Here is a 16,316-nt window from a genome sequence, read left to right as displayed (position 1 = left end):
TCATGGAAACCTTCAGGGAAATTTCAGGGGGGGGTTGGGGTTCAAACCCAGAACCTTACAAACTGTCCCAACACCTTTAAGCATGAGACCATCCTGCCATCCTAGCAGTACATAGCACCATGCATGCTTCTCAGATAGCCCCATGCTGGCTCTCTAGGTTTGTACTGCCTTGAAAGTGATAAGGCAGCCGCGGCGGGGCTGAGAACAGACGTGGCCTCCGCAGCGGACCCAGCCTGCACCTCAGCTGGCACTCTCACTAGAATAACAGCCCTTTGACCCCCGGGGCCCCGTGGCAACTGTAGGGCCCAGACAGCCACCAGGCTGGCCTGTCGTCGGGGTGTGTGAAAATGCACGTTTTACCGAAAGCTAAATTCACAGGCATGCAGAATTGCGCATATGGCTATGTATGTGGAAACGAGTGTGTGAGTATGCGGACGTTTGTGGAAGTTTGTGGTTGTGTGTCTGCGTGTTTGTGTGTGATAGTGTTGTGAACATATGAGGGTAGGCTTTATTCCACCTGGACTCAAAACACAAGCGATGTTGCAACATGACTCTCAGCTATAATGACCGTACCGTGTGTGACTGTGTGTTTGTGTGTGTGTGTAACTGTGTGTGACTGTGTGTGTGTGTGTGTGTGTGTGTGTTCGTGCCCACATGCAAATATGCTGGAAACACTTTCATTGTTCTTTTTTTTTTTCATTGTTAATTTTCTGTGGAAGTTTGTCTGCATGCCCATGCTTTTGTTTCCTTGATGTGCGGATAACTGTGCATCTGCATGTATGCTCAGCTTCTCTTCAGATTATTGAGGTTATGTATTTTTTGGTCATTGTACATTTTTGTTTTGCACTGTTTTGTTTTTTGAGATATTAATCTCAATCAAGAATGATGGATTTCTATGTTACATTATTTACTTTATTTAACATATAATTTGCATTATACATACCAGTCTGACATTAAAGCACTAAATAACATTGTGTTGAATCTATATACAATTGAATTGTGATGTATTTCAACGTGTAAAAAGCTACACTTTTACATACATCCAAGATCTATAGAAAAACTCATTCTCTTTCATTCAGAGCAAAAGCAAACGACAGAGACAGAGAGCCAGTGAAAGAGAGACTGGAAGCTCCTCGAACACCTGTTCTACAGAGCCGCTCTTATGCCTCCTTCTCTCTCGTTTCCTTTGGTTTACTAGGCTCCATCGAGTGCTCGTTTCTCCACCACTCAAACTTTTCACAATTTGGTTCCAAAATGCTCAATGCCTCACAACCCCTCCTTTGAGCGCACACACAAACACACAGTTGTCAGTGTTGTTAATCTTCATAGTTGTGTGTGTTTGTGTGCTGTGCTGTGTGCTGTGTGTGGTGTGTGTGTGTGTGTGTGTGTGTGTGTGTGCATGCACTTAAGTGGGTGGGGTTGGCGGGTCTGTATGGGAGCACAAATCACTTGTAACTTCATGAAGCGCCACCATCTGAACCGCGAGGCTGCTGCACCCTCCATCTCCCTCGCCTCATTCCAGAGACTAAAACATCCTCACTGAGTCTCTGGCGAGGAGCCGTTTGTCAGCCCTGTCTGTCAGAGCTCGCCTCTTCTCGCGTAGATCAACGACGGTGTCTCAGCGGCCACTTCTGGAGAGCGGGGCAGTAGGAATTATGTGACACAAAAACACATTGAGGCGCACGAGATGCAGCGAGCTGCTGTCCGTTTACAGCAAAGAATTTATGTTTTTTTTGGGGGCGCTATTCACAGAAGCCTCTTTTATATAATTCCCCTCTGTCCCTCGCTGGCCCCCCACCGACACCCGCTTATACCGGCGTTGAACGGGGCAGTTCTAGTGTGCAGTAGCGGCACAGATCAACCTCTCTCTCCGGGATACTCACGTCAGCTACAGCAGCAGCAGACGCTGACATATAGTGCCATTCATCTGGAACACATTGAGAAACAATTCCCCAACATGGCATTTATTTTGCTCCACACGAACACTGTCTCCCCATCTCTCAGACCATATAGGGTTACATGCCGCGATCACAGGCGAATCCGGGGCGCTTTTCATAAGCACTCATATGTGGCATGTGAAAAGCATTACATAAGGCTATGCATGGGGAATGAATATCAAGGTGTGTAGGTCTTGCATATTGTGGTTTGCCTCCAGTCGTTCCTTCATCCCCAGACCCCAGACACTTTCTCCGTGTTGTTTCGATCTTTTCATCGGTCTGATGCAAAATGTTACTTGTTTCATACGTCTCATTATATATGAAGAGATATCAAATAAATATATATCATTATTATATCTTAGACCTAGTTTGATCAAGAATAAATTATTCTAATGAAAAAACAAGAGAAGAGAGAAGATCAATTCCTAAGTAGTTCACTCATTTTCCAAAGCTAGGTTTCCATGGAGGCAGCAGCCAGCTTTGCGCATGCCTTTAATTAGTGCGAGACACCCGCCCGTGTAAACGAAGAATTATTGCTTGCTTGGTAGGCGATGTGGAGTTGGCACTGCTCATCATTTACTCCCATGCCTTTATTAGCTTACTCCCATAGCTTAGTCCCATGCCTTCATTAGCCTCTTGTATTGATTGGTGCAGCCACTATGTTGGGGTACTCAGGGGTCCCGGCTGTTACACCACTGTGCCCGCTTCAGTGAAAGTGTCCAAACTAATTGGCTCTTAAAGCTAAGGAAGGCCCGCTCAGAAATATTCCCAGCTGTCAAAGACCGTGAAATCATGAAAAACAATCCACAGGATTCAAAGTTATGCAGCATAAAAAACAAATAGAATGGGGGAAAAAAAACCTGTTGTCCAGATTCCTGCTTCCTAAGAATCTGGAATAATCAAATCCATCCGTGGGAGCCAACATCAGGGCCTATCCCTCGTTTTGAGGCGCAGACATGAAGACAGCAGTCTGCTGGCCTCTCCATGGACATGTTTATCTGTGACAGTTTATCTGAGTGTACTTATGAATTTCTCTCTGAATGTCTCCCTCCATTTCTCTTCCTGTATCTGTCCCTCTTCATCTTTATATCTGCTGTCCGTTCTCTTTGCTATCTCCCTCGACCCCACCCCCCTCACACGCTCATTTTCTGGCTCATATATTTTGATTTGCTGCAGGAAGACAGATTAAAGGTTTCGCTCTCACATGTGATGATGTCTGTGTGTGTGTGTGTGTGTGTGTGTGTGTACGATTAATGTGTGTGTGTGTGTGTGTTTGTGTCTGCATGCAATAGTGTGCGGGAGCGGGTGCTGACGTTTGCATGCATGCAATGGTGTGTGTGTATGAACACATATGCGTATGTGTGTGTGTGTGTGTGTGTGTGTGTGTGTGTGTGTGTGTGTGTGTGTGTGTGTGTCTCCAACCCAATCCCAATAACCTGGCTTCTATAAACCCCCCAGTGTTTGGGTGCCTAAAGACAGACGATTATCAGGCAGCCAACACCGTCTCCTTTCTCCTCGCTCCCTGATCAGATGAGATGGGATCTAGCAGGCATGGTTCTACACGCTACGCTTCAATACCGATAGTGGATCAGCACCGGGCAGTGGGAAATTAAACAAACCATGGCCCGGGCAGGAAGACGGACGCCGGAGCAAAAGGGCGACGGGGGGACAGCGGTACGGACGGTTCCCAGAGAACTCGTGTTAATTGCAGGGCTGCATTCCATGGCGTATTCACCTTGTGTGCCAAGTGTGTCAGAGAAGAAGCTAATGCAACAGGGTGGGAGTTATGCTTGGAAATGCTGCCGCAGCTCAAGAGCGCAGCAAAAATAAACAGCCCAGAAACCTCATCAAAGAGTTGCTGAATGCAGCGCTTTATGAAAACCGATGTTAAGAAAATAGACTCATAAACTGTTGAAATGCATTTCGAGCCCGCTTGCAACGCGGCAGCCATTTTTACCCATTGGTGTCCCGGGGCCTGTTCTGGTTGTTAAGAAGCTGGAAGATGTTTTCTGTATTTTGCAAAGCAAAATGGCCCCTTATGCAAATAAACACAAAACAGGCACAATCGTATTTCTTACACAATCACATACAGGCACGCACCCACACAATCACACAGGCACACACACGCACACACACACACACACACACACACACACACACACACACACACACACACACATCGGGATCATGTCGGATTATAGGGAGTTCAAGTGCATCTTCCACTCCCCAGCACACAGCCAGCAGCTATATGTTTCTGATATGTTCTGAAACAAAGACAAGTGATGTTGTCTTCCTTTATGCTGAACATTAAACAAGTTGAAACGTGTGCGGTGCCCTCTCAGAGTGTGCAGGAACGAAACCCAATCCCATCACATCCATAAAAACAAAATCCAAAATGTCCAAAATGTATCAACATGACACAAACTAATTTTGCCGTCCACGGAATCTTACAAACGCCCTCGGGATACTTTGAAGGAAGGAATTTCCGAAACCTTTCTCCTTCTTGATTCTCCCTGTTAGGCCTTAGCAGCGGTTGTCCATTAGGCTTGGATACACCTATCTCCACACACAGCTTTTGAGCCCCCTTCAGGTATAAGCTTGTCTGTCTCTCCGGCAATATGACTCAAACCCAGGACGAGATCAAAACCTGCAGAGACCATCCCTCTGAGACGCTAGGTACTGCTGAGTCCACAACCGACACCCTCAACCACCCCCCCTCAACCCCAACACCCTGGTTTGTGGCCCATTGTCTCAGAGTGGGTTTGTTGGGGGAGGGGGTTGGTGGTGGTGGGATGGGGAGGGCTTTATTTCTCGTGGGCTTTGGTTGTCGTGGGGGTCCTGTGCGTCTTTATTCCCCCTTTGATGCTTGTAGACCACATTCAGGCTCAATCCCCCTCACTTCCATTGTGTGGGGATTACTGAGTGAATGGAATCAGGGACCCCAACTTCCAGGGAAAAGCCCTGTTTCCTGTGGAATGGCGTGGCATCCACCTACTTATGTGAACCTACTTATGGGCTATCGGTGTCTGCTCCTAAAGGAAAAGAGAGGTGGAACATTTCTTGGTACAAAAAGGAGAAGTCCTGTCTGGTTTTGATGACTAAAACCCATAATCTCATCTCACCAACCAGCATTGTGCTGGTGAGCGGTTTAAGCTGTATCCAACACCCAACTTTAGAACTTTGCTTACACCGATTTGACGTTGATGTTCTGCATCCATCATCAGACAAACAGCCGACACCCACCAACCATCGTGGCACACTAGCCTGATGTTGTGTTTGATGATGTTTGTTAGGGCAGTGTGCACCTTACCTTTTTCTATCTATTGAAGCTGGAATCCATATAAGCTGAGTCTGTGTGTGCTAGTATGACTGAAGGATATGGGGTTTTTAGAGGGTGAATAAAGAAGAATTTCATCAATAAAACCCTTTATAGAATGTGGGCCTTATGTGTATTTATCCAGCATTTGCCTTAATAATCAAAAATGTAGCAAAAGGAGTGATCTCTTTTGCCTGAAGACTATTTTCTTTCCCTGCTGAGGAACAGTCGACTCACCTGCTTCAGGGCTGTTTGCCTAATCTATTTGATTAGTTTTTATTCCATTACATATGACGGTGAACATTGCCTTGAGAGCAAAACTTGCTTGACAGGCAATTCAAAAAGGGAGGACATATATTAATGCGAGCGCCAAATCCAAAGTCATTAATCGTCTCACGAACATTGCCACAGTTTATTTGAACTGACTCCGTTCCAAATGAGCAGGCAGAGGGCCAGGGGCACCAGGGTAGGAACTAGGCTGCCACTGGTAACACAGGTGGGTGGGGGGGGTTATGGAAAAGGTGCACGTCCACAGGGGCAGGTGGGTTGCCATGCATCTTCATCCAGAAGACCGGTTTGAGCAGAGGATGAGGAACTCTTTCGTCATGTGGTGAAACAGAGGAGTGGCGAGGGCACGACATGGTCGTGATGTTGAGCCATGACGCATGAGGCTCAGCAGAGCAGGGCAGCTTCATATTTAACTGCACCAAACAAGTGCTTCGTATAGCCCGGGGCTACGGCATGGTCTCTCTGTGGGTAGGAAGACGAAGCGTTTAGGAAATGTCTTCAGAGACAAGCTTTCACGAAGGGGGAAAAGATTACATTACTGTGAGTGGAAGGCTTGATTATAGTTGCATTGTTTTCCAGAGTTTGGAAACTCAACTCAAAACACTTTGAACATCGAACACGCTTTGAACATACTTTAGTCCAACTTTAAGTTGGACCAAAGTATGTTGTTTGCAACCGAATATGATAGAATAATCTTGTTTGAAATGTTAAGCATCAGTGCAAATATCTTTTTTGTAAGAGTGCATTACGGGTATAGTATCTCGTCTGTAACCTTAAGAAGCAGTCAAAGTAAAGCAGCCAAAACAAGCATCAGGGTGTTATGTGTGGAACACACTCATAAAGCTGTTTATGAGCTGCAGTGCATTCTAGCCCTGTCTGCAGGGTTAACAGCTCGCTGGGCTCCACACACAACCACATCCCTAAACAGTGTTCAGTGCCCCTTCAAATGTAAAAATATAACCATAAAAATGACCAGCCGCCACTCTGAGTCGCCCGTCCCGAATCCACCCCCCCTCGTTGTTCCTTATGGTTCCTGGAGGTTATTTCCCACACTGGTTGTTGGAAGACAGCTTGCAAGCGGAGACAGCCGTGGTATTAACTACTCCATCTTTATCTAGAGAGCCTGATAAGAAGTGCACACAGAAGGCTGCAGAATTGGACTAACAGACACACATACTGTGTCTTTTTACTAACCAGAAACTTCTATCCCTCTCGCTAATGATTAACTCTTTAAGAGCTAAAATAAACACTTGCCTTGGCCGAATGTGAAAACACGTAAGGCTGGAATTGTGTTGGAATCGCCGGCAGATGTGCACAGAATGGGGGGTGAACGTTCAAAGTGTGTTTTTATGTTTGTTAAAACGTGTTGTTGTCGGGTTGATGAAAACAAAACAAAAGACTTGTCAGACAGCTAAACATTAGTCATATGAATTACATGAATCATTGATACCAGCCTCAATGATTTGGTGTACAGGGCTGTGTGAGTGAGTGAGTGAGTGAGTGAGTGAGTGAGTGAGTGAGTGAGTGAGTGAGAGAGTGTGTTCGTGTTTGTGTCTCGAGTGAGGGAGTTCATTTGCAACAAATTTCCATGAGGCCCTGGTGGTCGTGTTTCTTATTATCAACAAGCAACAAATAACATAACAACTGCTACACTGGGAGAGTGTGTGTTTGTGGGCATGTGTGCTTGTTGCTGCATGTGCCTACTAGGCGTACCATTAGGTTGCCAGGTTGTACGTGCGTAGGTACGGGTGTGTGTTGTTGAGTTACATTGGATGAAAAACATATCCTAACAGATCCTAATCTACCTATTACTCTCCATTTCTCTGTCCCTTTCTTTTGTCCTCTCTGTTCACACATATCGCTTCTTCCCTCTCCACCCATCTTAACCACACACACACACACACACACACACACACACACACACACAGAAACACAAACACATTGGAAGTTGAACTCTTATCGAGGCAAGATGTACCTGCATCTGTGTGAGTGTGGATTTTTCCACGATTAACTTCCTATCAAAAACACGGGCTTATGAGTGAGGAGGGCAGGACAGGACAAGCACCTCGAGAACATGAACTCTGGAGGTGGCAGCGTAGCACAGGGGCTCTGCTGGATGATGGACTCCCGTGAGCAAGCCCAGGCTTGTGGATACCAGCACTGCTGATTCCTCCTCAGTGGGAGCCCACCCAGGGACCAGCCACAGAGGCCTTTGCACTTCTCCTTCACACGCTTCCTTTATTTGTTGATCTTATGCTCAGGAGAATCAATGGGACACAGTCACATTTCTCCCATTCAATCGTTCGCTATTGCCTCCGAGGTTGAGAATCCACTGCGAATACGGCGCTGCGATCGCACAGCGCTTTTCTGGTCCCGATGGCCACTAGAAGCCCTTTGCATGTTAAGCCCCGACACACACACACACACACTCTCACACACCCATGTTCACACACATTTGCACACCAACAGGTGTCAGCCATGCAAGGCAAAACCAGCAGGGATGGGTGGGGGGGAGGGGGCAGAAGGCGTGTTGCTCAACAACACCTCCTGACCACCTGCTCTGTCTCCTTCTCTGGAGCCACGCGATGGAAGACACTTCCCGCATTCGCGGCACGGTGAGGAAAGTGACTTTTTGGGCTGGGCGGATCTGCTGGTAGGAGGGCGATGGCAAATTCCTCTCCTGCCAGAACAGGGGTGTGGGTGTGGGAGGGGGGGGAGAATTAGGCTGAATTAATGGCAGCTTAGTGACAGTATTCGCAGGTTGTGGCATGTTAAGCTAGAGCGTGACAACCACAGCGCGGCCAACGGGATCGGCAGCGGTGCGCTTCAGCTTTGTTTACCGGCCTGGTCAACCAATAGGATCGCTGCTACTTGTGATCTCTAAAAATCACTGTTAAGCCAACGTCTTAAAAGCCTCGATTTATTTTTTTAAACGGCACTACGAGGGATTTATAACTGGCGTCAGTTAACGTCAACGGAGTCAGTGAGCGTTGCATGTATTTGAGTAACTCGAGATAAACAAATGAGACGACTCAATTGAAACAGACTATTCAATTACCCTTTTTGCATGCTTGCCCGTGGTTTGATCCACTCAGTGAAATATTTGCAGTGTACGATACAGAGGGGAAATTAGGCTAAAGGGGTGGTCCAGGATAGATGCCATGAGGGAGATGCATCAGTTTGACTCATTTGGCCTGACCTGAAAACCCAAAGGCATAGACAAAGAGGCTTTAACAGATCTATCGTACATAGAATAATATTAATGTGTTTATGGCTAACACAAGTCACATGCAATGGTTGATTCCCTTGAGGGTAATTCAGTGTCCCTGCTGGTTGGTCATGTTGCACTGAAGACATGGTTCCATTTGTCGTGAATATGAATGTGGAACACTATTTCTTCATGGGTTCATACAGCAGCGCATCTGATTCAGCTCAACTTCCGACCATTAAAACCAGATCTAATCTATTATCCTCTCTACACCCAAGACTGGTGTTGTATCATATTACATTCTACACACTGGATTTATTTGGATTTATGTAATGTTGATTTATGTTATTTTTGTACTAACCAGGAACCATTAGAGATAAGTGAGAAGGGTGTTGTTTGTTGTGTGGTGGGTACCTTTTCTTCAAACTCTGTGGCCATGGAAATTAAATCTGATTTCAAACCAGCGATTACAAAGCGTTCATTAAAAAAGGAGGGCAGATTAAAATGACCATGGTTCAAAAATGTTACCCAGTTTGAATTATATTACACACTGTAATCAGTCAGTCCCAAATTGAATTTAAAAGCAATCAGCATTTGGTGTGTGTGTGTTTTTTTTTTTTGTTCCAGAATCAATGGTAACTCAATGATATTTTTGATCTCTAACGTAGTTCTTTTTTTATTTATTTTTTTACGTTCAGTCTAAAGTGTCTCATATTCACTCTACAGATGTATGAGGGTGGTTGCTAGGCATCGGACAGGGTTTTCGGTTCCTCTAAAGTATTTATTACATAGCAAAATTGCCTCTTTTTTTACAAACCAATTTTGTCAAGTAACAGCACATTCTGTGAGCCGGATCAATAGTTTAAAGAGCCTTTGGATGTGCAGGATATCTATGAGGAGCACAATGAACGCCTAATGAAATAGTTTAGTAAAACTAAAGTTGTATTCCCTACATCACAGAAAAACCTCAGAGTTTATACATCTACCTGAACAGGTAGATTCTCCTACTCAAGAGGTGACGATGAGGAGGACATTGGCACATTAATAAAATAACAAACTATAGATGACTTCAATGCATTCAAAATACAGGTATATTGTTCATTGCATTGAATTGTTAATTTTCCCACATTGCATCACAGAAACATTCCCATGTCAACATGACACTGCATCCGCCTCTTGTCAAAATAATGTTTTTATCCAGAGCAGAATGACTCAGTGGTCCCATTAGCTCGCCCATCAGAACAGATGAGCTGACTCCCACATGCTGCAATAAGTGGCGCTGTCTAGATTCATCCTTTAACGTAGAAAGACAGCGACGACTCTGTCCATCCGGAGCCCTGCCTGTAAGCGGGGGTGCTCCCCTCAAGACGAGAATAGAATAGGCCTGCACACGCTGGAAGCGAAACCAGGAGAGCCACACGGAAGGTTGAGTCCATCACAGCGACAGGGGTAAAAGAGAGCCACTCATCATTACATCATTTATCATGTCTGGCTTCCCTAAACTGGAGCAAGGAACTACGGGTCTGACAACCACCACTTAAACTTTCATCCCCCCTGCCTCCCCCACGCCAGGGCTTTCAACCTAATCCAAATTCCGACTGGGAGCGTTTCACCCACCCGAGGCAGCCTCCGATGCCATAGAGGCAAAAATAAACCCGGGACTGCTTTGGGGCTGAGAGCGCCTCTCTGGGGCGTTTACAACGGCTGCCGCTTTATGGCCGCTCTCTGTTATCGTCTATCGTAAGACATGATAGGTGACGGCCTGCCTACCGGCCGTCTGCCACTGGGGCTGTAAATCTATTAGCCGGCGCGATGCTAGGATCCTTCAACTGCAGGATTAGCACTGCTTTATTGGGATCAGGTCCGCGGCCGTTTACTGGCATGTGTGTTCTATCTCTGGCAGTTGTCATGGGCGCTTTGTTTGACCTGACGGGACAAAAACAAGACGGAGCAAGCGAATCTCTCAGAGAGGGGAGAAAAGGACAGTTTGTGTCAGTGTTTTACAATCATGTTATGCTAAAAGCCCTTTTGGCATGCCGGTGGATCCCCAGCTGGATCTCCCAGGAGGGATTGATAGGATTCAGCATGTTTGATCATCCTCTCATTGAAAAGCATGATGTTTTGGTGTGCGTGTGAGACGTGTGCGTGTGTGTGTGTGTGTGTGTGTGTGTGTGTGTGTGTGTGTGTGACACACGTGTATTTTGGTGGGTGTGTGGTTTAAAGTTTGTTGTATTGATGAATAAACAGTGCTGTAATCGCCTTTAATGCTGGACAGCTGTTCTGCCATCCAGAACTACTGGATCGTGAAATTTGGAACCGTCTGGAAGATGATAATTACACACAAACACCTCAACTGCACCTCCAGGAACACTGAGGTCACGTTTGGTCTGCCCCCTTCGTAATACGATGTTGCAAGACACTCTTGTTGTTTCCACAGTGCAGAGATGGGGGCAAATTCAGCGTTATTAAAGTACAAGTCCTGTCATGATTGTGTTGCACTGGACAGGCCTACTTTCCTTCCCGGGAAAGAGAAAAATAAACTGATGCAGTGAGATGCATTTATGAATGCACAAAGCAATCACCCCCACTTACAGAACAGCAGAGAGAGACATGTTGAGAGGGCTCTGTCCTGATATGTTTTGCTGTGTGTCATGTTAACGAATTCTATTAGGGTTGATTGATGACTTCAAAGTTATGTCCAAGGTCCCCCTCCTCCAGGTAGGAGCAGGTGAGGGTGAGAGGTGGGACAAGGGTGGGGGGGGAGGGGTTGGGTGGGTGGGGCCTCAGCAGGGGTGGGTCCCCTCCTGCACAGCAGGGCATGAGATCGTTTTTCGCCCCAGCTGCTAATGTCCTGTTATCCTCTCAGCCATTCCTCACGGCTCGCTGACAGTCAGATATGCCCGGCTTCTATCCCATAATACTCTCACCCCGTTGACGTTCAGTCCCTGTACCCCCCCCATCCCCCCCCCCCCCTCCCTCAGTGACCTCAGTGCAACACGTCCATGGCCATCTCCGTAAACACGGGACCCCTCTGTACTGTTAAGAACTTCCAGCAAGCCCCCCGAAGGTTTCGTGTTAAACCAGACCAAAAACATGGGTGGTCTTCAGGGGGTGACATCACCATGACAACCCCTGCTAAACAAAACCCTCCAATATAAAAAGACAACTGATCATATGATAGACAAAGGAAGAGTAGAACAAATCGTCTGTGCCCAAAAGTTAAGAGGTACTGGCCAGTGCCTGAGAAGACAAGAGAACCACACAAAGAACACAAACACTAACAGGTTCTTGCTTGGATGACACTAGGCCTAATACGTCCTCCATATTCCTTTAGAGTGACAGCCTTCCTGTTCATCATGTCCCCTATAATGCTATTCAATCCGTGTATGGACAATGTCCGAATTTCCAGGCCAAATTGTTGGAATTACAGAACACCCCCCACCCAGGTTAGGTCAACAGTGACGCCAGAGAGGGCAAATGTGCTCCATCATTATCGACAGGTGGTCTGGCAGCTTGCAGGCCAGTTAAATTAATGTCTCTATTGATCAGGGGATCCAACCTATTAACCCACTGCATAGTGACAGATTATAGGGCGAGGGTGAGCAGGTGACCTATACACTTGACTCCCACAGCTTCATGCTTCCCCTCCTTACACCATGGGTCACAGGAGATCCTCAACAATACAATAGAATAACTTAGTACGAGAATAACTCAAGGTCTTAGTACGACCGGACAATGAAACAGATCAACAAACATACTGTGTGTGTGTGTGTGTGTGTGTGTGTGTGTGTGTGTGTGTGTGTGTGTGTGTGTGTGTGTGTGTTTCACTTGGTCATGTATGTGTATAGCTGTTGTGTACGTGTAGAAAAATGCTTGCTCTTTGATATTCAATTTCTTTAAAGTGCCATTTCAGTCCACCGGTAAATTATAGGATATTACATTACATGTTTCTTACGCACCGCACGATAACTACACACTCTCTCTCTCTCTTCCCTTCGTTCCCTCCCTTCTACTCCTCTCTTTCCCACTCTCCTCTTTTCTCCTGATCCCTGCCCCCTTCCCTCCATCTCACCCTGTATTCGCATCGCTACACCCTGAGAGCAGCCGGGAAAAAGCGATGGTGGAATGAGGCAAAAAAAAAAAAAAGCGTTCCACTCACCACGTTGTAGCAGGACTTCTTGCTGGAGCCGGTGAAGTGGTAGGGCTCCACCGTGTTGCAGCTCTGCATGTACTTCTTGAACAGGTCGTTGATGTACTTGAGCGGGAAGGCGCACACGGCCGAGTTGGCGGTGGGCTCCGGCGAGTCGGGCGCGCTCCGGGCGAAGGCGGCGAACAGGACGTCGACGCCCTCCTCCACGCCCCGCAGGTCGGGGCCCGCCTTGGCCAGGTGCGCCGCCTGCAGCACGTTGAACACCCGGACGCCGTCCTCCTCCGACGACGGGCTGCCGCTCCGCCGCCGCCGCCGCCGCCGCTTGTCGGTGCAGATGCACTGCAGCGGCATCTCCACGTAGCGCCGGATCTGCAGGTCCGAGGAGCACATGCGCACGATGCGCGTGTGGTAGGCCCGCGAGCCGCGGCCCGCCCGCTGCACCGTGAGGAAGTAGGTGAAGGGCCCGCTGTGGAAGGAGTAGACGTAGCGCAGGAAGTAGCTCCCGCGCAGCGCCGGGATCAGGTCGATGTAGGAGCGGTTGGAGAAGAAGGTGAAGCCGTTCTGGCTGGTCTTCATCTTGCGCACCGACATGGTGTGCGGCTCGCCGGCCGCCCGGGCCGCCGCCGCCGCCGCGCCCGTGGCGCCGGGGATCTCCGAGTTGCCGGCGAAGAAGTGGATCACGTTGCTCTCCACGTTGAGCACCTGGGCGCCCGAGGGCCGCACCACCCGGTTGGGGTCGCTGGGCTGCCCGCGGTCCCGGCGGTCCGAGAAGCAGTACACCTCTTCGTCCACCGTCTTGAGCTGGGTGCCGTCGTCCAGCACGTGCCGGCGGCAGACGCCGCGGTCGGCCGAGCCACAGCTGAAGAGGCCCTTGTCGTAGATGGTCTCCACCAGCAGGGCCACGTTGTGGTTGTCCGCGCTGGCGTTGGCGGCGTTGGCGCCCTTGCTGCCGCAGGGCTCCACGTCGGACCGGGGCCCCGTGCGGTACTCGGACAGCTTGGTGAGGTTGGGGGACAGGGCGTAGATGCGGTTGACGGCCCCCACGTAGATGATCCCGTTCAGGGTCACCATGTTCTGGATGGGGGAGTCGGCGGTGAAGGCGGGGAGGTCGTAGGTCACGGAGAGGTTGAGCTTGGAGGGCTGGGGTGATGGGTCGCACTCGGCCGCCGCGCAGGGGCCCGCGGCCCAGAGCACGGCCACCAGGAGAGCAGCGTCCAGCCAGAGGAACTTCATCCTGCTCCAGAAATAAGGAGAGGGGCGACACATGAGAGATGACTCGGCTTAGACATTCCTGCTGTTCCACACGGCAAAAAAACCCATCCATCATAGAGACGTCCCGACCAATTGGCCACGGTGTCAGGGAGGCAAATGTGTGGGAAATCTCTGGGAAGATAGAAGACGGCATGAGGACTATATGAGGGGGGTCAAAATGTCTGAAATGTCCTATATAAATCGGGATGTATGTATATTTGCGGTGTATGGTAACGGGAGTACACAGAAACACGTATTCATCAAAGCAGTAAAGCCACCAAACCCGTTATGACCGGATGACATTGTAGCGACACATTTCAATGAGTCGCCTCAGCGCTGTGACTACACTCTGAGGGAGCTGTGTGAGGAGATGACGAGCGTGAACGCAGCACAGCCTCGACCGCGCTGCACTTCTGTGGCCAGTGGTCCCGTTTTCTCCCGCAGCCGCATTGCAAGACAACGGGCTGAATCACCCCGCATGGGAGGGCGACACGAGCACGCGGCTAAGTTTAGACAGAGTCCCTTTGGGAGCGGCAGAAAAACTCAATAAACAACATGAGGCATTGAGCCTGCTGCGTGCACCATGATAAATAGCCCGAGCGCCTAAATGAAACTCCACAGGGAGATGCTTTTACAGCGTGAGGGCCAAATGAAGATTGAGAGAGAGAGAGAGAGTTACTGAGTCTCTGTGTGTGTGTGTGTGTGTGTGTGTGTGTGTGAGATCGAGGGAGTTAATTTGCAACTAATTTCCATGAGGACCTGGTTATTCATAATCAACGACTATAAACCAATTACAATAACAACTACAACACGTCTTCTTTGATATTGAATTGAGGAAAATAATAAACACACGGCATAATCGCAGTTTTTTTTTTCCAGAAATACTTGAAGGATGATAATGTACCCAACAGGTGCGCGTTACTGATCTCACGCTGAACTTGCTCCTTTGTTTTTGATGTATAAGCATGAGTAAACGGTGACTCAAAACATCAACTCATGCAAATTGCGCACCTGCAGTTGGTACAATCGATTTGCGGATAAAGTCCGTTTTTCAGCACACAATGGCTCAAGAAATCAGGGAAAGCGGTGTCGATTTGGGAGAGAAATGAGTCACGGTCGAAGGAAACATGCTTTTGACGTTAGTATACTGCAGCCTACATTGTTTTTTTAAATCTTGGTTTGAAACACAAAGCAATTCGCTGACAACGTCAGTTCGACATCATTTATTTTTTGTAGCCTACTTTAGTCAAAATGATGTTGAAAAGCATCTCAGGTCTACGTGCCCAAACTTAATTTGGCCTTCCAATAACCTGAATAAAGTCAATTATGTATGAGATATTAAATAAATAAATACAAAAAGTACGCACCTGTAACTTGTAATAATGCTTTGGTTTAAATCATATTCCTTCTGCACCCCCTTCAGCGGGACTTTATTCCAAACTGATGCGGAGGAACGGCCCTATCTCCGTCCGCTTCTGCTTTCTCTCTTTTAATTGAAAATGATCACAGCGAATCTTCCACGTTTCCAGAGGCAAAACTCTTGGCTTCACTTGTTTATCGTTGATCTCCAGCAGCAGAGTACGGACCTGTGTGACGCGGGACGGGACTTGTGGGTCACCCTGGCTCTCAACCCGCTGATGTCGAAACTCCCCATCCAGAGGCGCGCGCGCGCGACGCCCCGCCTCCTCCCCAGAGGAGCGACTTTCAGGAGCGCGTCAATACAAGATGATTTATACGAATTTAAAAACACAAAAGAACGGTTGACTTGAAGAAATCATGCGGTATGGGTGTTAAAACGAGTGGGGGTGGGGGGAAAACACCACATAGGTAAAACGAAGAAAACAAGTTTACAGTCTTCTGTAAACTTGGGGTAAAAAGGCATTGGGGGTTTGACCTGAGGTCCACTGTTCCTGGTCTCGACCCCATGTGAGTCACAGCGATGCTGGTCGTGTTAAAACGGCTCACCCGAGCGTAAATAATGAGGTAGGTTGTAAAGGCTAAACCATCCGAGAGTGTCTGGAGCATGAATCACACACAAAACCCCTTTGTCCCGCTTCCTGAAAGCAGGGCAGTTGGCATGGAGTCGATTGGAAGTCCTGATAACAGGATGACATTGATGCAACCTCTTGATGGGCTACCGAGTTTCAGTTTATGGGTTAGCGTAGG

At 48.0% G+C, this 16,316-nt stretch overlaps 1 protein-coding gene across 1 annotated transcript; it reads right to left on the bottom strand.

Annotated features, from left to right (window-relative positions):
• Positions 1-8,093: 8,093 nt before the first annotated feature.
• Positions 8,094-15,739, bottom strand: LOC311371296 (hepatocyte growth factor receptor-like; the record flags this gene model as incomplete). The annotated part of the gene is made up of 3 exons (XM_084489453.1): positions 15,518-15,739; positions 12,909-14,133; positions 8,094-8,221 (listed from the first exon to the last, which is right to left on the bottom strand). Coding segments are annotated over exons 2-3 (1,352 nt in total), but the record flags the coding sequence as incomplete, so codon positions are not given.
• Between the last annotated feature and the right edge of the window lie 577 nt (positions 15,740-16,316).

The sequence above is a fragment of the Micromesistius poutassou genome (genome assembly GCF_964030765.1).
Source record: "Micromesistius poutassou genome assembly, contig: SCAFFOLD_4809, whole genome shotgun sequence".
Taxonomy (NCBI): Eukaryota; Metazoa; Chordata; class Actinopteri; order Gadiformes; family Gadidae; genus Micromesistius; species Micromesistius poutassou.
The sequence above is the reverse complement of the archived record's forward strand: the minus strand, read 5'-3'. Positions and strand labels throughout refer to the sequence as shown.